The sequence below is a fragment of the Paralichthys olivaceus genome, chromosome 15 (assembly GCF_024713975.1).
Source record: "Paralichthys olivaceus isolate ysfri-2021 chromosome 15, ASM2471397v2, whole genome shotgun sequence".
Taxonomy (NCBI): Eukaryota; Metazoa; Chordata; class Actinopteri; order Pleuronectiformes; family Paralichthyidae; genus Paralichthys; species Paralichthys olivaceus.
Window position 1 is genome coordinate 12,995,126 of NC_091107.1, and position 25,076 is coordinate 13,020,201.

At 41.5% G+C, this 25,076-nt stretch overlaps 2 protein-coding genes across 5 annotated transcripts; both read right to left on the bottom strand.

The window, feature by feature from the left end:
- Positions 1-410: 410 nt before the first annotated feature.
- Positions 411-6,556, bottom strand: LOC109628772 (V-type proton ATPase catalytic subunit A-like). Of its 2 annotated transcripts, none has more exons than XM_069539918.1 (15): positions 6,358-6,556; positions 5,726-5,834; positions 5,104-5,232; positions 4,752-4,966; positions 4,532-4,669; positions 4,277-4,428; positions 3,810-3,972; positions 3,522-3,630; positions 3,220-3,342; positions 3,007-3,121; positions 2,481-2,544; positions 2,192-2,395; positions 1,675-1,769; positions 1,191-1,362; positions 411-1,092 (listed from the first exon to the last, which is right to left on the bottom strand). In XM_069539918.1, the coding sequence occupies exons 2-15, from the start codon at positions 5,805-5,807 to the stop codon at positions 1,000-1,002; spliced, it is 1,854 nt and encodes a 617-aa protein (XP_069396019.1). In that variant the 5' UTR covers positions 5,808-5,834; positions 6,358-6,556; the 3' UTR covers positions 411-999. The 2 variants fall into 2 exon arrangements, with proteins under 2 accessions (XP_069396019.1, XP_019941680.1); XM_020086121.2 differs by lacking the exon at positions 6,358-6,556 and adding an exon at positions 5,936-6,183.
- A 951-nt stretch (positions 6,557-7,507) lies between these two features.
- On the bottom strand, positions 7,508-12,966 carry wasf3a (WASP family member 3a). 3 transcript variants are annotated; one of them, XM_020085625.2, is made up of 9 exons: positions 12,827-12,966; positions 11,650-11,811; positions 10,343-10,477; positions 10,095-10,248; positions 9,892-10,009; positions 9,273-9,457; positions 8,635-8,856; positions 8,242-8,540; positions 7,508-8,129 (listed from the first exon to the last, which is right to left on the bottom strand). In XM_020085625.2, exons 2-9 carry the CDS (start codon positions 11,780-11,782, stop codon positions 7,972-7,974), a joined length of 1,404 nt encoding a protein of 467 aa, XP_019941184.2. In that variant the 5' UTR covers positions 11,783-11,811; positions 12,827-12,966; the 3' UTR covers positions 7,508-7,971. The 3 variants fall into 3 exon arrangements, with proteins under 3 accessions (XP_019941184.2, XP_069396020.1, XP_069396021.1); XM_069539919.1 differs by having other exon boundaries at positions 11,650-11,814; XM_069539920.1 differs by lacking the exon at positions 12,827-12,966 and having other exon boundaries at positions 10,095-10,237; positions 11,650-11,787.
- Between the last annotated feature and the right edge of the window lie 12,110 nt (positions 12,967-25,076).

Here is a 25,076-nt window from a genome sequence, read left to right on the forward strand (position 1 = left end):
TATAGTCCCCTGAATGGTGGTTAAAGGATTTCAATGGTAGCATGTATGTTGATGTAACATTATGTACACAGATAGTTAAAAAAAAGTGAAAACACAAACTTTTGCGCATAAACTATCTTTGTTCTAGCTACTAAAAATAAATGTATGGGGAAAACTGAATTTCAGTAGTTTAGTTAATAGTCACCCTATTGGTACATGTGCGCCACCTAGAGGTGAAAGTCGTTTCCTAAATATCAGTGTGTTCACAGAGGTTGATTCTCATTTAAACATTCAGCTGTTTAAAAGGTAAAGGAAATATATCTTTATTATATTTTAAAAGACTCACAAATTAATTTATCTCACTTAGAATTAAATAAAAACTAAATGCAGCTTCTCTGCACATGATAAAATCTGGACGCAAGAGAAATCAGTCATTTCTTAACATTTATTTCACACAACAGCAATGTACCATGAATATAATAGTCACACATCTGTTACAACACAATTCTAACAGATTCATCCATTCACATTTTTTGTACATAATATCAAGTATATATTCCACAACATCAATATCACACTTAAGAGGTAAGAGATGGAACAATGCTTTTAACCCTCTGATATCACTCCGTCCCTTTACCGGTGTGCATGTTCCCAATAATAATTATAGCTTTTATCACCGTCATAACTGGGGGAAGAACAATGTCCCTTTCCACTCTTTGTTGCAAGTTGTAATTAAGTGCAAGTGCAGCACCTGATTGGGGCCCACTGATTTTAACCACCCCTATATGGAGTTGTGGTCGCTAAGTGCTCTTCAATCATAATATTGTTTGGGCTCTCAGGGGATTTTCCAGTGGTGTGTTTATGAAGCAAAAATCAACTACACAAATTTGTCCGGGACATGGAATGTTTAAGGGGACGTAAACACCAAGGTAGACAAAAGTATGTAGACATTAAGAACACGGGCCGTTGAATCTGCACTGGGGTTTGAGTATGTGGGAGAGGAGAGAGGACGTGAGAAACTCATTCCTCCAGGGTCCGGAAGGCGTTCTGCATGTCTTCCAGCAGCTGAGCGCAGTCTGCTTTGATTTTAGCTTCGCCATCCTTCACAGGGTCCTGAAGAATCCAGTGAACATAAACAAAGATCAGGTTATTTATCATGGGTGAAGAAAAAATGTGGTCATCTCCTGAAAAAAAACAAGGAAGTCATGTACCTTGAACTTCATGGAGCTGATCCTGTACAGGATCTCTCCCATGTTCTCCTTGATGATGGCCCACGTGATTTTGTTGTCGCTCTGTGCCGTGGACTCCACCGCGTGACGGGCCAGGTCGTAGAAAGCAATCGTGTTCGAGAGGATGCCCACAGTTTTGTAGAAGGGACAGAACCTGGGTATTGACAGAAGAATGTGTGAAGCTCACAGTTTATGATGTAAAGGAAGGATATTTAGACGTCTCCCCTTCACATCTTCTTGAGAAGCAGTTGATAGCTTGTTTTAACCAAATTATTTTTCTATTGTTTCTATGGACATCCCCAATCTAGTCTCAAACACCAATTTTAAACTGTGTGTCGTCCCTTAAAAGGAACTTAAATCTGAAACTATTTTTTTGTTGAAAAGAATGCAAAGCTGGAAAGCCAGCTCATACATTCTCAATGGAAATGATTGATGTTCTGTGGTTGGTGAGTTGTTCTGTTTTCACCTGTCATATGGGGTATAACCATTCTGCTGCAGGAAGTCGTCCTTGATGAGTTTAGCAACTTCAAGAGTGATCTTGTCACTCTCAGCGAGGGAGGCCTGTGAACAATAACAAGATCAGTCTCATTTATATTTTCAGAGCCATTGATTTACCAGGACAGCATGTCAACAATTTAAATAATTAATCAAATATAATCAAATACTTGAGCTACAACTTTGACAGAAATGTCTCCACTGGTTTCACACAAGAGATTAACAGTCTAGAAAATAAATGACATTAACAGCTGGGCTGTTTTGTTAGTGGGTAGTGAATGTCAGTGTTTCATTTAACGAACAAACATTTTTTAGCCTCTGACCTTCATCAGATAAACTTCTCAGGACCGAGATTATGTTTCCCCCAGACAACAGTTTTTGATCTGACACTGTTTTTTGCATTAACTAAACCTAATTAATAATGATAATAATCATTTATTTTCCTGAATTTGAGGTCAGATGTTTTATTTAATCATAATCTGCCAAACCTTTCCCACGAGCTGCACGATTTCAGCCAGGTCCTCCTCCTCTTGTAGAATCTCTTTGGATTTTGTACGGAGAGCGACGAACTCAGGGAAATGTTTGTCGTAGTATTCATCCAGAGCTCGTGTGTACTTGCTGTAGCTAATCAGCCAGTTTACAGAGGGGAAGTGTTTTCTCTGGGCCAGCTTTTTGTCCAAACCCCAGAACACCTGCAGAGAAGAAAACAACAAATACTAAGGCTCACTCAGAGAGATGTGCAGGAAAGAAAAAACGACTGAAGAGAGAATTACATACCTGAACGATTCCCAATGTGGCTGAAGTGACAGGATCTGAGAAGTCTCCACCAGGGGGCGACACACTAAGAGATGGTCACCATGTAAAAGGAAAAGTGAGCCTGATAATTGATCATTTACCTTTTTTGTCAGAGTTTATCATGCTATGCGGCGTACGTTGTTTATTCACCTGAAAAAGTTTCAGAGGAAAAACTCTAAATGAATTAAATGAGATCTTGAATTCAAAAACCTTTTCAAGACCCAATATTTCACTGATGTCAAACAGACAAACCAAACCAGCTTCAATCAAACCATATGCAGTAAAAACACTGTTCACCCTCAGCTTTTTTTATGTTATATGATGCTATGAGTGTAAACCAGATAGATGAAACTTGGACGTGAACCAAGAAGATGATTGTCAGTAGTTCAGTTTAAGTTTAATGAAGCCAACCTTTGATTTCAGTCCAGTAAGTGGTTAAAAGATAAGGAAAAAAAAAAAAAAAAATGTTTGACCTATTTTTCCATGCTGATACAAAGAGTCAACTCACGCTCCGACGATGCTGACGCTGCCTTCTCTCTCTGGATTTCCCAGACACTTCACACGGCCAGCACGCTCGTAGAAGGAGGCGAGCCTGGCACCCAGGTAAGCAGGGTACCCGCTGTCTGCAGAGGACGACACACACAGTTGAAAGCGTGTCACTGCAAACTGTCGTAGCGGCTGTCAAAACATAAAATGAATCTCATGTAGCTGAGGAACTTACCGGCGGGCATCTCAGCCAATCTTCCAGAGATTTCTCTCAGAGCTTCAGCCCATCGAGACGTGGAGTCAGCCATCATGCTCACATTATAACCCATATCTCGAAAGTATTCTGATAATGTGATACCTGCAAAGGAAGTTATATATAACACATTCAAATTCATTCAATAGATTCTCCAAAATAACATTCAAAATAGGTTTAAGTTCTTGCCATTGCTTGGAAAGAGAAATAAGAAAGGGAATTTATTTCTGTTTTCATATAAAAAATAAAATTAACAATGTTTTGCATATGTGAAGGGTTGGTACCTGTATAAATAGAAGCCTCTCTGGCAGCCACAGGCATGTTAGATGTATTAGCAACCAGTGCTGTTCTCTTCATGATGCTCTCAGTCTTTCCATCAACTTCCATAGTTAGCTGTTGGGCAAGAGCAGTGTTTTATTACAGAACATGATCACTGGTACTCAAGGTTATTTTTATTTAGTCATAAAAATATTCCTTCTCATTGCTTATTATTCAGTTTCAAGCTCAAAAGTAGCTCAACAGTACGTGTGTGTGTATCTGCGTGTATGTATATTTGGTAGAAATCGACAAACCTCAGGGAAATCTCGCAGTACTTCAGACATTTCGTTTCCACGCTCTCCGCAACCGACATAGACAATGACATCACTGTTGGAATACTTGGACAAGGACTGAGAGATCACAGTCTTGCCACATCCGAAGGCTCCAGGTATGGCAGTGGTGCCGCCCTGCACGCAACTGTAAAGCACAAAAGCCATGCAGATTTATGCAGTGTAAATAATTCAAAAAAATCTTGAGGTGCAAAGCTTGACAATCTGAAAAAATAACAAATCCAACAGTGTTAATGATTTAGAGACATTCTTTAGCTTTGCAATGACAGACTAAAAGAAAAGATACATTTATAAAGTATTGTAAAATACAGCAAAGTTTCTTCTACAGTAAAATCAAGATTTGTTGCCTCCACCACTGAGAGCCAGTTGTTTAATGTCTGCATTTACAAAGGGAAACAAAAGCATCATTTAATCTTGAGATGATGACTCACGGGAAAAGTGCATCCAGAACTCTTTGACCAGTCAGCAGCGGATGATTAGCAGGTAGTTTCTCGGTTACGGGGCGGATTTGTCGTACTGGCCACACCTGCACCATAGTGAACTTCTCCTTCACACCTTCAAATTCAAGCTCTAGAACCACATCCTGTGATGCAACAAGATCAGATCAGAAAATCGGTTTCAATGAAATCTTTTATCAAACAGAAGAGCATTTTGTTTCAGCAGAAAAAAAAAAAAAAAACGCTCACTGAAATGTCGTAGTTTCCTGGGGGGGCCACGTAGGTGACAGTGCCTCTGTTGCGAGGTGGAATCATCAGCTTGTGCCTAATTAGGGAATTTTCAAAAACCATGCCGTAGATATCTCCGCCTGTCATGTGATTGCCAACCTGGAGTTAAGATCATGTGAAATTAGTGAGAAGAGATCGAGGAGAGAAATCCAGGTTTACAGTGAAAATACTTGTTTCTTACCCTAAGGTTCTGGCCAGGGGAAAAGTCCCACTTGATATCTCTGTTAAGAGCGCTGATGTTTACTCCTCTCGGGATGTAGATACTTTGAGTGAGGTCATTGATATCTTTTAGTGGACGCTGGATACCATCAAAGATGGAGCCCATGATTCCAGGTCCCAGCTCTACAGAGAGGGGTTTTCCTGTTCGCAGGACAGGGTCACCAACAGACACACCGGCTGTAGCATGAAGTTAGGGAAAACAAACTGCCAGCACTTTGACACGCTGGGCTTGTCTTCAAGGTATTATGTGAAATATATTTTGGAACATGGTTTTGAGAAGATAGAGAAACATAATGCAGCAGCAGGAAGGATACAAGTCTCCTCGTAGACCTGGATCGTCGCCATGTCTCCCTCTAAACGGATGATTTCTCCCACCAGCTCACTGTGACCGACACGGACAAGCTCGTACATGGCTGCTCCTGCCATCGCAGTTGCTGTCACCACTAGAAGTGGAAAACAACATTTAAAAATGTACACAAACAAAACTATTGGACTTGGACTACCTTACAACTCCAATAAACCGGCTGATACAGTGATGTGATTTGCAGACTGCTGACCACTGAGGAAAACCATCGAATAATAATATATAACGATGTGTTTCTCTTTTATTTAAACAAAAAATATAAATGAGTATTTCCACTTTTTTTATGTGTAACATGGGGAATGTCACAGAAATGATGCCTGGGTGATTTTTTATATTTGTTCTATACTGTCACCAAGTGTGAACAGGATTTAAACCAAGACGCTTTTAGATTTGGATGTTGAACCACTCAAGAATTTGAAAATATGATGATAAGTATCACGATTTGATAAATTTGTGTGGTATCACATTTCCTTGAATACTTTATGTAGTGGTCACACAGGTTTCTGGAACAAATGACTTACAGCTGCGTGGCTTATGAGACTGAACAATCTAAATAACATTGTGCACCAGACCTGGTCCAGAAACCCCATGCACATATCCAAACTGGCTCTCTCGCTCCTCATCCCGGATCTTAGGAAGTTTAGAGGTGTCCATCTTGATGGTTTCTGTCCTGAGTAGTCCCTGGAGGAATGAATGAGACACTGTCAAGTCTGATCAGAATATCAACAGCACATTAATAATAACAGACTAATGTTGCAGAAGAACTGAGTCAGATTATTCACACGCAGCACAGAGGGATGACTGGATTTATGATCCACCATAACACGGTGTCAGTGAACTGAACCTCCAGGTCCAGCAGCGTTAGCGCGGTGAGCTAAAGCTAACTCAGCAGAGGCTTTAAAACCAACCCTCCGCTGTTTCCCCCCCCCAGTGTTGATGACAACACGTTTGGATGTCGTGTCGTCGACTGCGACATGTTTTACACACAGACAGCAGCTTCGTGTTACCGAACACAAGTCCGGTTGAGAGTAAAGCCGATTTGTGCGGATGAGTCATGTGACTAGCTAGCAAACATTAGCCGTCTTCATCATCATCATGTCCTGACGCGCTCTGAGCTAAATGCGCTGACAGCAGCACGGTGCTTGGTCCAGGTGTTAAACACCACACAGCTCCATGTCCCACACAGGTCCAGTAAATGTCTCACCTTGTCTTCAGATGTCCAGGACTGTGTGTACCGAGGAGGAGGAGCAGCGTCACTCTGCTGATCACCTGCTGCCACCGGAACTGTCACGGGGAGAACGCGTCACCATTGTGGCTCAACGGGATCCGCCGCTCTGCGTTCTGTTGAACCAACATGGCGGCCAGGACTCTGCAGTTTCCTAATCGACGATGCGCTCCTCCGGTCTGCACACGGTCTACAGGTGCACTACTGACTCCTGCTGGACACAAAGGGAGCCTCCACCTCTGTTTACAAACTGAATTCAGCATGTAACATGTAATAATCTATCTATCTATCTATCTATCTATCTATCTATCTATCTATCTATCTATCTATCTATCTATCTATCTATCTATCTATCTATCTATCTACACAATCTTAAATATGAGTCCTCTAAATACACTGATTTTTTCCAGATAGGTCAATGAATTATTACCCTGGACATTTTTAAATATATAATCTTGTAATATTATAGATGGTGGAAAATAAATCCATATATAAATCCAAATAGATACATATATAAAATCAATGGGTTCTTTCCTAACCCACGTAACACCCTTCCACCAAGTATCATGATCTTTGCACTAGTTTTTGTGTAAATAACAAACAAACAAACAACAGGAACAAGAAATGTTTCTTCAAACTGAGTCTCTGTCTTAAACCTCTTTGGCTGCTGTATCTGAAGTTTTCCTTCCTTCAGAACAACCATTTTTATCTTTTTATTTAAATCTTTTGCCTTGGCTGACCACAACATTTATTATGTTAAGCCTACATGGCAACTGTTGTAACAACATTTGATACCTTTGTGCCAATAACTATATTAATAATCATAATAATAAAAACATTTTTTATACACAGTCCCCTCTGTTATTGAGTAGCATCTCATATAATTAGCTTCCATTGTGATAAATAATTAAGACTTACTTGAGAGATACATGACAGAAAGATAATAGTGTGTTTACTGCATACTTGAAAAACTGACTGCATGTCTGCAAAACGAAAAACAGATTAATCATTCAGGCTCAACTATGATCAGGACTAGATAATTCTTGGCATCCACTATCTAAGAGAGTTTAAAATTAAGTTAACAATATGACAATAACAAATGATATTTGAACAGTTTGTCTGAACAATACTGAGTCACTACACATTATTTAATGGCAGAACAACAATTCGTAGTTCACATTGTGGGGCAGGGAAATGTCACAAGTTGAGGTAGCAATTACAAAATATTCATTAAACACTCAAATAATAAAGGGAGGGTACAGATGATCCAACACATTTAAGGAATGTGTGATTTCACAAAAATGATACATGAAAAACAACTGGCATTTTCACAGACGACATTTTGACTTGTCATTGTAGGAAAAGCACAAGTTATAATTAATTATGATTTTATCAGTGGTATAAAACTAAACATTTATTTATTATACAATTAATCTGTTTATGCAAACTGTATACAAACTGTTCTTCTATTAATTTTCCTCTCAGAGCAGTGGCCGTGCACGAGCCCACTAGACGTAGCCAAAGAAATGGATTCACATTGTTGATTCATTTACACTGGAGATCCAGAAAAGCACATCTTCAATATGTGTCCCTTCAGTCCGACCACTCGTTTTCGTCCAGCTCGGAGTCGTCATCAGAGTCACTGTACTCCACAGCGATGCGTCGGGACAAGATGGTGGCCACGTCGTTCCCCACTGGCTCCCGCTTGTTCTGCTGCTCCTGCTGCTCTTGAACTTTCTTCAGCTGGATGCCTGAAAATGGCACAGATACAGTATTTTGAAGTAAGAATACATCTTGTAAGCTTTTATCTGAACAGCAGAAAATAGTGGGAGTCTGACCACGAGGATACCAAAATAAACTCACCCATGCGAATGGCGGAGAGCAGGTCACTTCTCGCATCCCTCACTGGTTTAGTCTCAGCTCTGCTGCCTTTGCTGTGTCCCGGGAGGTGTGAGGGTGCAGCCGGGAGAGGGAGAGGCGGTGGACCTGGGGGAGGCGGGAGGCGAGGCCCTGAAGCAGGCACAGGCGGGAGCGGGAATCCTGGGCCTACGTGTGGAACTCCATTATGTGGCGTTGGCGGCAGTATACCCAGAGGAAAACCAAAGGCTGTTGATGCCGATGGGATGGATGGGCCACCCGAGGCAGGAGGTGGAGGGGCACAGCTGGTCCATAGGGAAAGAAAGAGGATTATAGTGGAAGAGCAATGTTATATTGAATTCTACCTCTGATTATGCAAATGAAACCAAACAAATGTACTTGTAATCTGCGGGCGGACGTATTGAGCCATTGGTGTGGTCCGCAGTGCGAGGCTCCGCCGTGGCATAGGTTACTCTCTTGTAGTTGACATCAATGCTGTGGTATTCATGCTCCACAGGTGGTGAGGGCTGTGCATTCCCAGGGACGTAATTGTGAGACTTGGCATAGTTACAAGTGGCGTGGACAGGCAGCGGAGGGACGGGGTAGTCGGGGAGGTCAGGCCTGGATAAACAATGAGAGGCAGAGAGCTCATGCTGATGCCTTCACGTATCCAGATGGTGGATCTGGTGTTACGAAATTAAAACCGAAGCACAGATAATGTTTTTTGTGTCACTGTGGCGGTATTAATGAAAAGAGGCCCTTCGATATGGCAGTAAAACAATTGTTTTAAAGGTCAATCTTCAAGGTTAATGTTGCATGTTTAAAATTGAAGAGCGGCAGAAAACATAAACTCATACAGACAATCCAATTTTCTTTTTTATATTATTATCCATGGGTTCTTTCTTATCTTTATTCTTGAGTAGAATGCCAGGTGTAGTGATGACAAATACAATTGATTACCACTGGTGTTGTGCATGCTCTCTAGAATATAAAAAAAGCAAACACGTGGGAACTTTCTGTAAAATTAAAGTACTAACCTGCCGTCTGGGGAAAGGGAGCCCTCAGAAGAAGCCCCTCGTCGTAGAGTCTGTGGATGGCGGTGGTCCGGACGAAGCTCTTTGTCGAATGCCATCATGTTCCACTCTTGCCTGCGGTTCCGAGCCTTTCTCACCTTCTTCACCTCACGCTGAAGGGTGCTGCATTCCACGCATCGCTTCTGCTCCTGGGAAAAAAGGGACAGAGGAGAATGAGATTGAAAAACCATTAGACTAGGAGGAGGGGGGGCACTCAGTGGAGCACATACTGTACCTCCACCAAGGCCCAACAGTCTGAATTCACTAGGTCCAGATTGCAAGATTCCAAATTGCTCATTCTAAGAAATATCAGTCCCCTAAATGTCTGTTTTTTTTACATCAAGATCCATGAGCTATTCTCCAGAACTCAACAAAATTCTTGATAAACGCCCAATCTTGCAATGTTAATGAAAAAAAAAAATCAAAATTGAATGGCTTCTTTCCTGACCCATAATGCATCCTTCCACCACATTTCTGGGAAATCCGTCCAATAGTGTTTTCGTAAACCTGCTAATTGTCAGACAAACAGACGAAAACATGATCTCGTACATAGAAATAAAGAAGAGGGTAGAGCCGCCCTCACCCTTTGCCTCCTCCTTTCTTTCCTCTTGTGCTCAGTGTCCTGTAGCATTTTCTCCTTCCACAGATCAAAGAAGTACAGAGGGTCTGAGTAGAACTTCATGGCGTCAGTGGAATCCTCTCTGTTTAAAAAAAATTTAATAGTTTAACACATAAAAACTGACTGGAAACGTGACCTGTGGTCACTTGTGACAACACATGCAGTACCTGTAAGCAGTGAGGGTGCTGAGCGGAGGAGGCCTGTCGCTGCTGTTGTACATGTCGCCCACGGAGCTCGGCATGCTGCCCTTGGACAAAACCTGCTGATCCTGGGCCGCAGAGCTTTTGAACGCCTTCCTCATGTTTATGTCCTGGAGAGAGACTGCGAAACAGCAGTTAAACACAAAGCTTGAGAAAATGAATGACAGAGTGAAAGATATTAAACTAAAGAGAAGGAGGATTTCCCGTGAACTGACCCTCCTCCACACTGGAGTCCAGCTGAGTAACTTTGACGGCCAGGCGGTCAATGCGGTCCTGCAGGGAGTTTGCACGCACGTAGAAGGTGTTGGCTTCGTTGAAAAGTTCCCCAAAGACATTTTCTGCATGTTGACCTGCAGCCGCAGCAAAAGTGAGGACAGGAAGGTAGAAAAGGATGCGTTAGGGTGACAGGAACATTTCAAAACATGTCTGTTTGTTTCTCCATGCTGCTTCTCAGTATTACTTCAGCCAAGGACATTAGATTTTTAGTCTGCAAAATTATGCAAAAACTAAAGGATAGATTACAACAGAACTTGGTGGAAGGATTTAGATTCATTAAAATAGTGCAGTTCTAGATCAGGGGGCAGATACAGGTATCACAGGCATTTTTAACCTTTTACCATTTTCTCAGGGAATAATTCATGGATCTTAATGGAGAAAAAAAAATCTGTTGGGTTTAGGGGACTGATATTTATGATTGTGTGCAATTTGTTGTAGATTCAAATAGATTCACCCAAACACATGAGAAACAGATGAGTGAGCTGAAAGAAATATTTGGATATAATCAGATCAAATAGTTTCTAGCAGCAGTTGTATAGCAGAGTCATACTAACATGTTGTCTGAGTACAAATCAGAAATACTACTGAACATTTTGTTGTTCAACTAAATCTCTCATTATAGGGTGCATTATGTTTCTCTCATGGATTATACACTTTCATTAAGTGTTTGGTGTCCGAGCATAACAGCACGACAGGCACACGTCAAACAGCTCAGATCCACTTAATGTGGGAAACCGTCATTAGACCGCACTGTGTCTGTGGTCTGTGTCTGTGGTCTGTGTCTCCACCCACTCACTCTCAGTCTTATCTGCCTGCAATACAAAGGCTTTACGGTATAAGCTCTAAGCTCCTGCAACTTCACTAAACCCACACCCACACACACACACACACACACCACACACACACACACACACACACACACACACACACACACACACACACACACACACACACACACACACAGACACACAGCCTCCCCTATGACAGTTTGGTGATAATTGCTTTGTTTTGATGTTCTCCGTGGCTTGTTAAGAGTCCACCAATGAAATTGAAATGAGGAAAGGATGTATGCTTCTAATGCAGAGTTAGATGCACGCCAGTATGTCGTGGTCAAACTGTCTGAAAGGCCACAAAGAAATTATGTTAGTTAATGTTAGTTCCATAAAACTAAATTCTACACACTGAACCTTTAAAGAAGCATAGTGACATGCAAACATGTGCTGAAAATGAGTAACCGTGATCTTACTCAGACTGCTGAGCTGGCGGATGATGGCGGACAGGGTGTTGTTGGTTACACATTCCAGCTCGTTGCCGATTCCCTCAGGCACCGCACCCTGGCACAGGTGTCGGGGCTTGATGTTTCTCTTGACCAGAGGCATGACCCCGTCTCACATCTCGACCGCAGCACCTGCTGGGAGACACAGGACAGCGCTGACAGCTCATTGGACACACCAACATATCCTCGGTTCATGCATTTATAAATGTTATTGTATTGTAATAGATTTTCTTACCAAACACTGGATTGATATTAATGTGTCGATAGATTGTATGTTGATGTTGGAATTGATAATTTTTTCTTGAACTGGATCTAACCTTTTAAAGAACAAACCTTTTTAGTGTTTTTATTCTTTATTCTTTTGATTATTTTAGTATAAAAGGTAAGGGTTAGAAGGTAATGGTAAGAATTCAAATCAAAATTACACCCTTTGTGATTTTGATGTTTTTGCTTTGTTGTATATTGAGCCATTTGTAATTTGCAATTCACATTCTTAACAAATACAACAAATACTTATCCTGTATAAACCATCACATGAATCCACAAATTCAGGGGTCACTTCTGTGGTTTCTATGTAAGTTAACTGTTCTTACTATTGCAGAGAGATCTTATATGGCCTACAGCAACAAGTAGTTTGTTCCTTTTTAGATTTTTAACAGAACTTTCATTTACTCAGGTCATCATTGTGTTGCTGGTCTGAGATAGACTCTTTAAGTCTCATAATGAACTTAAGATTTCACTTTTGCACAGAATAAGGACTGTGGATATTGTTCTGCATCACTATGAAAGTTGTTTTAAGAGCTGCATCTCTTTGCAGCCTCCTCACAGTGAGAGAGTATTAATACAACAAATCAGCAACTGAGAATACAAGAATTGAAAACTTCAATGTTTTTCTAAGTAATAATTTTAAAATCTTGACAAAACTGTGAAATCAGACAAAAATGAATTATGGCACTTATAAAAGGTGACATGCGTATAAGTAAATATGTAAATAAACTAAAAATATTTGAGTGAATGAGTTCCTTATTTTCAAGCACAAAGAAAAGTAATTTGTTTGCAGAGCAGCGTCCTGGTTTTCTAACAGCAGGGAACATCCTCAACACTCATGAACCACAATAAATAACAATATGGCATCAAAGCATCTTACCATGGGGTTGTGGATGGTTTTTCTTGTCCCTTGGTTCGAAGTGTGTCATTCTGTCTTCACGTCAGCACGGTGAAAAGGAGCGGTGACAGTGGAGTGAAAGCTGTCTCATCCAAACCAAACAAACTTTCTGCTGACCTGCTGCAGTCGTGTGTGGGACAGTGACAGTGGTCATCTCTGCAGGGAGCAATTCACTCTGAAAACAAATCTCTCTGGTCCAAATCACAGCTTGAGCCATGAGAGGATTTGGTCAGCAGATTTACTCCTGTCGTCCAATCACAGGCCCCGTGTCGGTTGTTTGACATCCAATTGTTTTATTTCAGGATGTCTTGGTCTTGATGTCATTGTCTTCAGGTCAGTAGCTGTCTCTATGGAATATGTATTTCTAACTAAGGATGCAACTGATAAGCTCTTTGATTATCGATTAGCAAGATGATAGGGCCCTGTTTTTCTTCAGAAAATAGAAGAAACATCCCAATGTCAAGTCTTCAATCTTTATCTGAGTCCAAAACAAAAAAAAGTCAACTAACAGAAAAAAACAAATGCTCCTTTATGGAGAAGCAAAATATTGACGTATAAGAATTCTGAGTGATCAAGATACATTTACATATTTGTGATTCATTTCATGCTGATGAATTAAATCAAAATGTAAATACGAAGCTTTTCAGTTTCTTCCATACACTGTCATAACTATCCCCCCCAAACATTTTAACTGCTAGCTGTAGTCAGTTGTTCTTATTTTTGATGACAGCATGTCAGTTCCTGCCGTCCATTAACATCTTATATATGACCTGGATTAATAGTAAAACAAGACACTCTGCATTTGATTTGAAAGCTACACACACACACACACACACACACACACACACACACACACACACATACACACACTATTATCACAGATGGCATCATCTGGATAGTGGGTGGGTGGAGTGGTGGGGGTGTAACCCAGATATGGAGGCTTAAATCTTCATAAGTCGCACACCATGAAACTCAGTCATGATGGGTTGAAAGGACAAGTTAACGTCTCATTTTTTCATGAATACTATATATGAATTTGAAGCAGCAGAATAAGGAATATTTTGACTTTTAGGAAGATGCTTTCTTGATGAGAGTCAGAGGACACAGAGGCTGTTAGCTTAGCATTAATAAAACAACTGGACTTTTGTTGTCACAGCTCATTTAAATGTTAAACTTTAACATTTGCCTTAAACAGAAAAAGTGTTGATTATTGAGCTTTAGAATTTGTTTCTTAATGTTAAGCTAATTGGTTCCTTTTGCCATACATGTAGGTAACTGAACAAGCTTATTTCCCCCCAAGTCCAGTGGCGCCCGAGCCTGTGGTTTTTAAATCTACTCTAAAAGTGACATGGAGCCACTTGAGATTGTGGAGAGAAGATAAAACTAAAACTGACAATGATTTTCAATTTTGTAATTTACTGTAATGTCCCATTTTATATTAAGGCAGGTGCAGGGTGGTAAAGAAAAGGAGAGTGTATAATAACATCCCATAAAAATTATAACGTAGTACAAAAGCTTTGTTTGACTAAAACAAGACAATGGCTAACATGAGGCAAAAGTGAGGCAGAATCAGTTTTGATGCAAAATAGATTAAATGCAAGATACAGGATCAAATATTACAATAATTCATTAACAGGCAGAAAATTCAGAGGAAATGGAGCATCTTTTTTATATTTAAAAAAAATCTTAAAGAAGTGCACAAAGTTTAAAACATCCCAATGATCAGGAAACAATAGTGAAGACAAAAATACATATTACAGATAACCTGCCACATAATACTAGACAAAATTTCAACAAATCAAAACATTCATAACAAGATTAAAAAATATTAAATCCAGGAAGTTTCATGCTATGGAAACTGTTTATTCCCTCCTCATTTCTAAAAATTTCGATCATCATTGTTTATTTTGAAATTTAAAAGCTGTTTAGTGACCATCTCTAGGTGCATTTACTGATAGTGTCAGTTCACTGTTATATTTCACTGAGGGGTCTTCACATTTTGGACGGTGCCATAATCTCTTGGCCAGCTCAGAAGTATTAACCCCAATACAGCACTTACCCTCCCCATTATCGCCACCATTGACATGATGCAGCCGACCAGCAGCTCACCCACTTACTGCTCACACTGACACCTCCATCATCCATTTCACACCCACACCCACACTGCCTCTCCTCGGATATTTGTCCCCACATTATGGCTTTCTCCTACTCGATATTGATCACTGTCAATGCTTTGCCAGTTATTACCGAGTGAGAGGGAGCAACACACACACACACACACACACACACACACACACACACAAAACTGTAAACTATCAAAATAAAGATTTTAAATCATCAAGAAGCTTTAAAGGGATAGTTCACCCAAAACTCACCATTACGGAGGGGTGGGTGAAGTGTTTGAGTCTACAAAACACTTTTCACACATTTCAGGAGTAAACAGCCCCAATTCAATACCATGGAGGTAAATGGTGACCGATTTTTCAAATGTCAAATAACTAAAGAAAAAACAGAACATGCCTCCATACTGCTCCTGTGGTGTCATCCAACTGTCCTTAAGCCCCAAATTCATTTTTTGAACACTTTCCCAGGAAATGATTCATGGATCTTGATGTAAAAAATATGGTTCATTTAAAGAACTGATTAGTATAAATTTGTGAAATTTGGTGCTAATGGATTGAATTTAAAGGGAATGTTGGGTTTGATGGAGCTTTGCAGCAATTTTAAAGTTTTGACACGTTAGAGACTAACACTAACTTTGTGATTGTCCAAATATCCAACATCAGCTGATCGCTCCTTGAAATCATCAGGAATCTGAAATTAAGGAAAAATATAACATTGTGCTGTGGTGTTTAACTTGTTAGTTCATCTGCAACCTGTTAGAATGTGTTTTATAAACATGTCCAGGCTACAGGTACAGTGTGACCCTCAAATGCTCAAACTTTTCACTTGGTGCCATCTGTTGGTAATTGTTGGTAGTACAACTGGAAGATGAGCAGTGGGTTAAAGGTCCAGTGTGTAAGATTTAGGTGAAAGGGATCTATTGGCACAAATTGAATATAAATTAATCCTTGCAATGTTCTCACTGGTTTTTTCATCTGAATTGTACAGTTTTTTTATGTTTAGAATGGGAGGGTAAGGTGATGGGTATTCAGCTGCAACATGCAAATTCACCACCTTTTAGATTATTTTACACATTTATAAATAAATCAGGCAACATGGTTGTAAACCATCTTGAACTACAGACCAAAGTAATTCACTTAACTATGAATACGTATCAAATGCTGCTCTGTCCTGGTGTTTAATGTATTATTTCATTGTTATTTTTCTTTGAGAAAAGTGATCTGAGGTTTGCACAAAAACAACATTTAAATGAATATATTTCTTCTTTAGATCTGATCCTGCTCTGTGGTGAGAGCGATGAAGAGGATGTTGAAGAGCTTGTGACACCTGTTGAGTCTGACTCTTCTCCTGAGCTTGTATTTCTCAAACAACCTTTGACCTGAGTAATATACAAATACTTTTGTGAAACTCATTTCTGAGGATTTTTAACAAAACTAACTTGAATGTTCTTTCTTTTTTTTACCTTTACAACTACCAGACCCACTATTTGCGTCTACATTTCATAAATATGTTGATTCTATTCTCGTGATGGGTCAGAGGTGCCTTTAATGAACTATTATAATATTCTCATTTTTATTAATCAAACATGATTCTATTCAAAATACATTTTCCTTCAGTATTTGGGGATATGACAAAACAATCTAATCTGTGTTTTGTAGCTTCAAACCAAATCATCATCATAAGATTGTGATGTTCTCAACTCATGATCCACTTTTTTGAGGGGAGATTTCAACTATATCACATATCTTGTTTGGGATTTGTTGGGTTGTTTGTCAATCTCTCTCAAGGTTTTTATGGATTTAAGGAATTTGCAACCTACTGGTCTAAATTAGATGTAGTTTGTATTTCATTTCAAATTGTTTTGCACAGTTACAACTGCATTAACAAATTTAAACTCACCTTACCTTATCGTTATAAATCTATCTGTTTTCTTCTCTGCTTGTTTACAATGGGCCTTTACAAAGCACAAAACCTGAGATTTTCCCATAGCAAAGTGCAACCCATCACACGACAGTGGGAAAAATGATCAGCCGGAGCTTAACGCTGTATCAAAAGCCTCACAGTTCCTGAGCAGCCGCCTTTAGAGGGGGTGACTCTTAGAATGCCTCGGCTTGTTTGTCTCATGGTTTAAGTGGTGCACATAGCCATGGAAAGATCATTAAATCACTGTTTTACCACTTGGCTTAATCCCCACAACAAAAGGGGAAGATACAAAAAAAAGAGAAAATGGGGGGAAAGAAAAAAATGGTGGGTGAGATTAAGTGGGGACTTGATGGATCTAAACTGACGGCTCTGTTTCCCAGCGTTGCCAAGGGGAGTTAAGAATCTTGATTCCACATCTCCCAGGCGGAGAGGAGAGGCTGCTGATCGGACGTTCCCTGTTACCCCTGCAGTGGCCGGCCGTGGTCATGGTATCTGCTGCTGTGGCCATCTGCCGGATTACCCAGCAGGATATATTTTTATAGAGAGCATCCTATTCATATCCTGCCTGCAAAGGTTTACATTAAGGTTGAACTCGGGTGCACTTACAAAGGCAGACGAAGTAAGCTCTATCCATCCTGCGGCACCCCCTCCCCATCTTCTCACTGTTTGGGAGACTGATAGCACTGGGCTTAAGGGGGCTGCTTCACCGTGGCATGAAAGAGGATCTCATGCAATGCCACTGTCTGCTGCTGATTTTTTTTCAGCCGCTGACAATAAAGTGGTGCCCAGCATGAAAAAAACATTTGTATGTGCCAAGTGTGATTGTTTCTTCTAATAGGCATCAACAGACCAACTTCTCTGTGTTACCATACAGGTGAACTCATTCCTGGGAAAATGTTTTTTTCTTTCTCAGCCTCGTAGGCGCGATGGCGTCCCCCTTTTTCCTTGGCCTAACGGGATTAGTCGTGCCAGTGCTACCCCGGCTGTCACGGTACTGTCTACTTCCCATCTCTCTTCTGGGCCTCTAATGTGATTAACCCATTCCCTGTGGTCCAAATGGTTCTGAAGGGTGGGTAGAGGTGCGGGGGGTGCTGGGGTTTTGGTAGTGGTGGGGGGGGGGTGGGGTGAGGGGGGGGCACCTCCTTGGCATGTTCCTCCCCATGCCTGACTCACCATCATTGGCACCTTTGTCGGCCAGGAAGGACTGAGGTCGAAGGTCTGCTAGAGTTTGGAGACAAGAACAAGTAGCTGAGGAAAGAAATCAATAATCTCTGACAACTAAGGTTGAACCTTGCAAGATTTTATCCAAAGATACATTTGATTGATTATCATATTGAAATATTAAACATCAATCCACTATGTTTTTTTTTGCATGCAGAATTAGAATATCTAGATTAGATTAAAGATCTCACTTCACCAGTCTGTGTTGTGTTGGATCTCTGCAGACACCTCATGCAGCCAGCGATAAAAATCTGTTCAGGCTGATTTGTATTGTGGCTTTTGCTTTCAAATCGCTCTGCACTGAATATTTACTGCTTGCTTAAGTGGAGACAATAATAATTGCCTACACCCATCATCTTGTCATATGTCAGGGTTGTGGGGCTTCGCCTGTTTAACACACGTCACGCTCATTTTCAACTCATCTGTCGCAAGTCTCCTCCGGGGCATCTGCTGCACACTGAGGACCACATGCCCTTTGCCACCGCTCAGAGGGAGAAGCCTCACAACCAAAGGGCCACGTACCAAATCACCTTTGCATGTGGCAAACACTTGTCACTTCATATTTTAGATCTGTGTGTTGATGCACAGCATTACTGAGAAACTACTGAGAATACTAAAAATAACATACGCATGTTTACTTTTCACTCCTCTTGGAAACGTGGTTTAGTTTTTTAGAGAAATTCCACACAAATAATTATAATCGAATTCCACATTTTCTTGAATAGACAAAGACAAACTTTTGAGCTGCATTGAAACAGTCTTGTGGATGTAGAGTTTGTCGGAACCAACAAAATGTATTCTTTGGTTTTAACAGTCAAAGATCTGTGTTTTTTTTTTTTAGATTTCAGTCTTTTCCTCTCATCCTGCCATCTTGAAAGCAAACAAAGCAACCTCATCAGTGCTTCACGTGAGCGCACAGCCTCGGTCAGGCGACGGCATGGAGAATTAGGAGTCTTAATTAAGATTTTTCACAACTCTGCATGTGCTGTTCGTCTGCGAGACAACAGGCTTGAATAGGGTGGGGTGTGGTGGATCTGTAAACAGCTGCCGGCTCTGAAACAAACCCCAGAGTTAACACCAAGATCCGCACAATGAAGGAATGTGTGTCACTTTAATTGCACCTTCAAAGATGAAAAATGTGGGATGTTCACCAGAGAGAAACAAGTAGCATGTGCAAGTATATATATATATATATTTATTTATACTTTAGATACTTGTGAAAGAGCAAAGAGAAAACAATTCAACATTGTGGCTGAAAGACAATACAGTGCGTGAGGGGGTAGCGCCCCTTGTGTGGAGATTTGGTGGCTTTCCAATCCTGATATCCAGCCCCACACCATGTAATGGAAGGTGACACTTATTGTATTAGTTGGGGCTAATGAGTGTCTAAAAGCCTGTGTGACTGTGTGCGCCCAGGAATCTCATCGTGTGTGTGGGGTGGTACAAAGAAAAGACAATATCTTTGCAAAGCAGACAAGGCCATGAAGTGCAGCCTGGAAAAAAAAAGAAAAACGTCCATCATCAGTGGCGATCTCACGGGGCACGTGAGGCCCCCAAAGAGTTTCAATCACGTCAATTCAAATAGAGATATAAAGAGGAGAAAATGAGCAGGGCAGTTTTATCGGATGAACAAAGCAGATGACTTTGACCAGGTAAACCTCCGCTCTGTTCACACCGTCTGAACAAAATGTCAACATTAGTGATGAAGAGCAGTCGTTGGGACAATGGAATCCTGGGTTTCCTTAATTGTGAGAAACAATATTTAATGATGTTTCAAATTATATGCTTTCCACCAATCAGCAAAACCTAGAGGCCAAATGCAAACTAATACAATATTGACCTGTGTCTATTTTCTCACTTATTCTAAAAGGTGCCAATAAGAAAAGCACCAAAGAAAATCTAAACCTTAAATAAAAGTTAGGAATGAAATTACAGGATTTATCTTTGTTTCTGCTCCTCTGTTGTGTAACATCTGTTGCCAATACTTCCCATTTTTTGGGGGAATATTCAACTGATAATTCAATTTATTAGAGAGATGAAGTCATGATTAACATGCACTGTCAATCAGGGTAGTAAAAGTTGTAGTACTAGTTTCTAACCACAAGGTGGATATCTAAGTAAACTATTGGAGCATCATTTCTAGTTGGGTATGTTTCCTGTTAATGCAATAACTTCTGCTTCTTATCAGAAACAATTCATTTTAATTAATAATCTTTTGTTGCAAATTCTTGTGCAAAGTTTTGAATATGCCCCTTAAATGATCTATTTTAATTTTACATTTGAGTTTTTACTTCACTGATCACTAAACTGTCTTTAAAGTCACATCTCGTCATAAATTCAAGCTCCTGTAAACTTATGGAAATGTTCTGACATTGTACTTTGATATACTTTTAAGACCTAATATAACATTCAAGACTGAAAACAGAAGAATTCTATCAGTGTCATATGTTTGCTTTCAACATGAAGCTGCAGCCAGAGGAGTGGAAACAGGGGGAAACAGCAGGAGCCTGGCTCTAACCAAAGAATAAACCGGCATCTGAAACAGACTTATGTGTCATTTCAGAAATGACAATGTGTGTAGCCTGAAAAAAGCAGCCTGTGTTCCAACCTGGGAATATTTCCCCCTAATGTCTTGTGCTCAGAAAATAATGTCAGGCTGTCAAGCAGAAGTACTTAAATTTAATTTTCAAGCATTATTTCCCTTGGTCGACCCACTTTTTTTAATGTCTATTATTAGTTATACAGGAGGAAATGGTATTGATGTTTTGAGCGTCATAGTACTGCATCAGCCTGCTTTATGGCAGCGATGTAAACAGTGTTGATGTTGTATGCATATCTGCTGAGTCCGGCTGCTGAGTGGAAAAGATGACAAAATAAATAATACTGCAGGGACAATAAAGTTGCCAAACAGACGACAGAGTCTGTTTATGCAACACCTCTAATTTGTTGTATGAACCCAATGCTCCATTTTTTACACCATTTATATATTTAAATCCAACATATATTCTCATTGGGAAAATTGTACATTCCAGCAGAGCGACAAGTCCTTAGTCTACTTTCCAATGTGCTAATATCTTTTATCACAAGTTATGCATGTTTGTTATTGAATCTCTTGCATAATATTCCGGGGAAGCCACGCTCGTCTCCTCAGTGGGCCGACGTATAAGGAAACTGAACCTGTTGGTGTCCAACATTTTTATGTGATTATTAGGGTGAGATGAAATAGGTTGTAGCACGGACATGAACCCCCGTCTCTAAAACAGTTCTTACATTATTCTGCCATTCTATATTAGATCTCTTTTTTGGCAGAAGGAAATCATGGTTCTCTCACACACTGGGATCGGCTGGTGCTATTAACGGTTGCATGATGTGTATTTTAATATCTAACATGCCTTTAAATACATCCATCTGTAATCCATGTCCTTTTCCTTTACTCAAGTTCTATGCTGATGTATGAGTAAGGTACCAACTGTCAGGGTTTACATGCTAGTAACTAAAAAACCTTTTATTACACAGCACCCTGTCTTACACAGGGAGTTTAGCTCAGTTATATAAAGCATCTTAATGCAATGTAAAATTTTGATAACATCAAATTGCTGAAATAACCTGAAATAACAATTCCAGGCCCTGCCTACACAGGGAGGACGCAGTCACAGTCCTCTGAAACAGGCTTTTGAAGGTTATCCTCTGAATACTAGAATTCCTGTCATTGTTCTGAATTTATGAAAAGCCCAATTTGTTCCCTCATCACTAATGTGCTATTTCTCAAACGCGGCCGATTATGTGACGCTTTCACCGACGGGTCTAGCTGTGAAAAAATAACGCGGTGAGACCATGAGGCTGTCAACTGAAGGCACATGGCCCACTGGAGATATAATGACATCAAGGAATCAGACTGAAAGCAAGCGTTTTAAACAGGCCGGTGCAGCTTTACACTTGGAACACAGGTCAACTCCAGTGCACTCATCTGAACGTAACTCAGGTTGACACAATTTGACCTCGGCTGATACCCCTCTCCACTGGCCTTTGTTTTCACGCTCTCCCCTGAGAGTTGCATTTAATACTATCCTTACACATTCTATAAAAATTTCTCGTCTTCTAAGCTCTCATTTCTCAACATTTGCTTTTCTATTATTTCTGAGAACTCCTCGTCCTTTCAGAAATGGCTCTTTGTCGGCCTTTGCTGAGGGTGGGGGTCCGACGGAATTGTTTCTCTCGGCCAGGCCATCAAAGAAAAAGCCTCTGATAGAAGCTTGAATTAAGAGACTATTGTTGTCTCATCTCAAATCTTACAAAATACAGAAAATCTATCTAACTTACTAACTTCAAGTCCACTGTAAAACACCAGGTTGCAATTTTCTTCCACACTGGTTGAACTTCAAATACTGGTAAACTTCCCATGAGGTAGGTTCACTGATTAGCTTCACTCATTGGTCTTTAGAAACAGTGATTCCAGAGATTTCACAGTCAAACGAGCAGCAAAAGATTCATGTGTTTAATGCTGATCGGCACAATGAGGGTCTAATCTTTGTTTTCTTCTGTGGCTTTAACCTCGGCGTCGGGCCGCGGAGTCGAGCGTCTTAAACAACTGTTTTAAATAAAGCGTCACCTGCTCGTAACACAGGTGTCTCCTCATTGTTTGAGCAAGTGGAAGCAGGAAGACAGAGTTTGTTTTGAGACTCAGGTCAGACTTTCCTCATTACAGCCATAAATGTGTACTAAACAATAATACAATACAACTTTATTAATCCTGAAGGCAAAGAAAGGAAAAAACAAGACGCAGACATGCACTGACAAACTTGCACTAAACAATAACACAACAAAACAAGAGGTGGTTGGTTGGGTTGAACTAAAAGAAAAACATTCTATTCCTTTTAAAATATTAAAAGTTGAAAATATAATTGTTCACACGACAGACATCCAAGAGTAAGTGTGATTTTCATGTGCCAGGCTCGACATGGTGAATTCTCCTGTAATGCTTTGTTGGTGGATGGTTTCTGGATTGAATGATGTTTATTTTCAGTTATCTCTTTATTTGTAGATTTGGTGGTGTCTGAATTTGCATTGGAAATCAAAGCATAACTATTAATGTGTTTTTTTTTATGTAACTCTTACAAAATGATGTCAGGAGAGTGTGTTATGAACTGGTCAGGGAAGTCAGGACCCAGTTGCAGAGTTCAACAAAAAAAAGTTTATTTAACAAAAGGAGGGAGGACGGTTCCTCAGGAAAATACTCAAGAAACAAAGTAGCAACTGAAAATCTCCATAGAAATGGGAAAAAGGCTCAGGAACAAAAAGTACAACTGAAACAGTGTCGAGGCACAAAACTCACAACACAAAGGGACATAGAAGAATAGCTCGAGGCGAGGCGATCAGCTGGAGTCACACGAAACACTGGCGTGGCACTGCAATGCAAATGAATCATCCGGCACAGGAGACAAAGGGAGAGTGGCTTAAGAAGCCAACCAATGAGGGCATGATGAGCTGCAGGTGTGCCCGGTGCTCTGTGCTCCAGGAGATTGCCCCGCCCCTCGGAGCACACTCTGTATGAGGGAGAGAGAGAGAGATGTTAACACAAACCAAAACCTGATCCTCAAAAATCGAACCACAACAGTACCCTCCCCTCAAGGGGCGCCACCTGGCGTCCTACCAGGTTTACCTGGAAACCTGATGTAAAAATCCCGCAGCAGTTGCGGGTCGAGGATGAGGGAGCGGCTGACCCAGGAGCGCTCCTCGGGGCCGTATCCCTCCCAGTCGACCAAATACTGGTAGCCCCTACCCCGTCTGCGCACATTCAGAATCTGGTTGACCGTGTAGGCTGGGTGGCCGTCGACGAGACGCGGGGGAGGCGGTGGAGGTGCAGGAGGCTGGAGAGGGCTTTCGGTGACTGGCTTTAGGAGGGAGACGTGGAACACAGGGTGGATGTTTAAGGAGGCTGGGAGGCGGAGGCGGACAGCGCTGGGGTTTATTATCCTCTCCACAGGATAAGGGCCAATGTACCTGGGGGAGAGTTTTCGGGAGTCGGTCTGGAGGGGGAGGTCTCGGGAGGAGAGCCACACTTGCTGACCCACCTGGTAGTTGGGTGAGGGAACCCGAAGTCGGTCCGCCAGACGTCGGTTGCGCTCAGCCGTTCTGCCTAATGCTGCGCGGGTCTCTCGCCACACGCGTCTGACCCGGCGGAACTGAGCATGGACAGAGGGAACTGCTGCGTCGGACTCTTGGTTAGGGAATAAGGGGGGCTGGTAACCGGTGTTGATCATGAATGGTGAGAACCCGGTGGCTGAGCTGATGAGGGAGTTGTGGGCATATTCCACCCAGGGCAGGTGTGTAGCCCAGGATGATGGGAGGCGGGAGGCGACGCAGCGCAGAGAGGACTCTAGGCTTTGGTTGGCCCGTTCCGTTTGCCCATTAGACTGGGGATGAAAGCCGGAGGTGAGGCTGGAGGTGGTTCCCAGGGCCCGGCAGAAAGCCTTCCATACCCGCGAGGTGAACTGAGGTCCGCGGTCCGACACAATGTCCTGTGGAATCCCGTGCAACCTGAAGACATGTGTCACTAGTAGATTAGCAGTCTCCAAGGCGGTGGGGAGTTTAGGGAGGGGGACAAAATGAACCGCCTTGGAGAAACGGTCAACCACTGTGAGGATGGTGTCGTTACCTTCGGAGGGGGGCAGTCCAGTAACAAAGTCCACTGCAATGTGTGACCAGGGACGTGGAGGAATGGGCAGAGGTTGTAGGAGCCCTGCCGGGGGTCGATGGGAAGACTTGTTGCGGGCGCACTCTGTGCATGCAGCGATGAAGACCCGAATGTCAGAGATCATGGATGGCCACCAGAAACGCTGCTGGATGAGAGCCAGCGTGCGGTGGACCCCTGGGTGGCAGGCTATCCTCGACGTATGCCCCCAGGTGAGCACTGATGACCTGGCAGACGGTGGCACGAACAACCGACCCGGCGGGCAACCGTCTG

Excerpts from the sequence above, each read along its gene's own strand:
- LOC109628772 (XM_020086121.2), bottom strand. The coding sequence starts at position 5,974 with ATGGTGGATCATAAATCCAGTCATCCCTCTGTGCTGCGT. Across the intron at positions 2,396-2,480 it reads CCACATTGGGAATCGTTCAG|GTGTTCTGGGGTTTGGACAA; the intron begins GTATGTAATTCT and ends TCTTCTCTGCAG. Across the intron at positions 1,093-1,190 it reads TCAGCTCCATGAAGTTCAAG|GACCCTGTGAAGGATGGCGA; the intron begins GTACATGACTTC and ends TGGATTCTTCAG.
- wasf3a (XM_020085625.2), bottom strand. The coding sequence starts at position 11,782 with ATGCCTCTGGTCAAGAGAAACATCAAGCCCCGACACCTGTGCCAGGGT. Across the intron at positions 9,458-9,891 it reads AAGAAAGGAGGAGGCAAAGG|GAGCAGAAGCGATGCGTGGA; the intron begins GTGAGGGCGGCT and ends CTTTTTTCCCAG. Across the intron at positions 8,130-8,241 it reads GCTCTCCGCCATTCGCATGG|GCATCCAGCTGAAGAAAGTT; the intron begins GTGAGTTTATTT and ends TGCCATTTTCAG.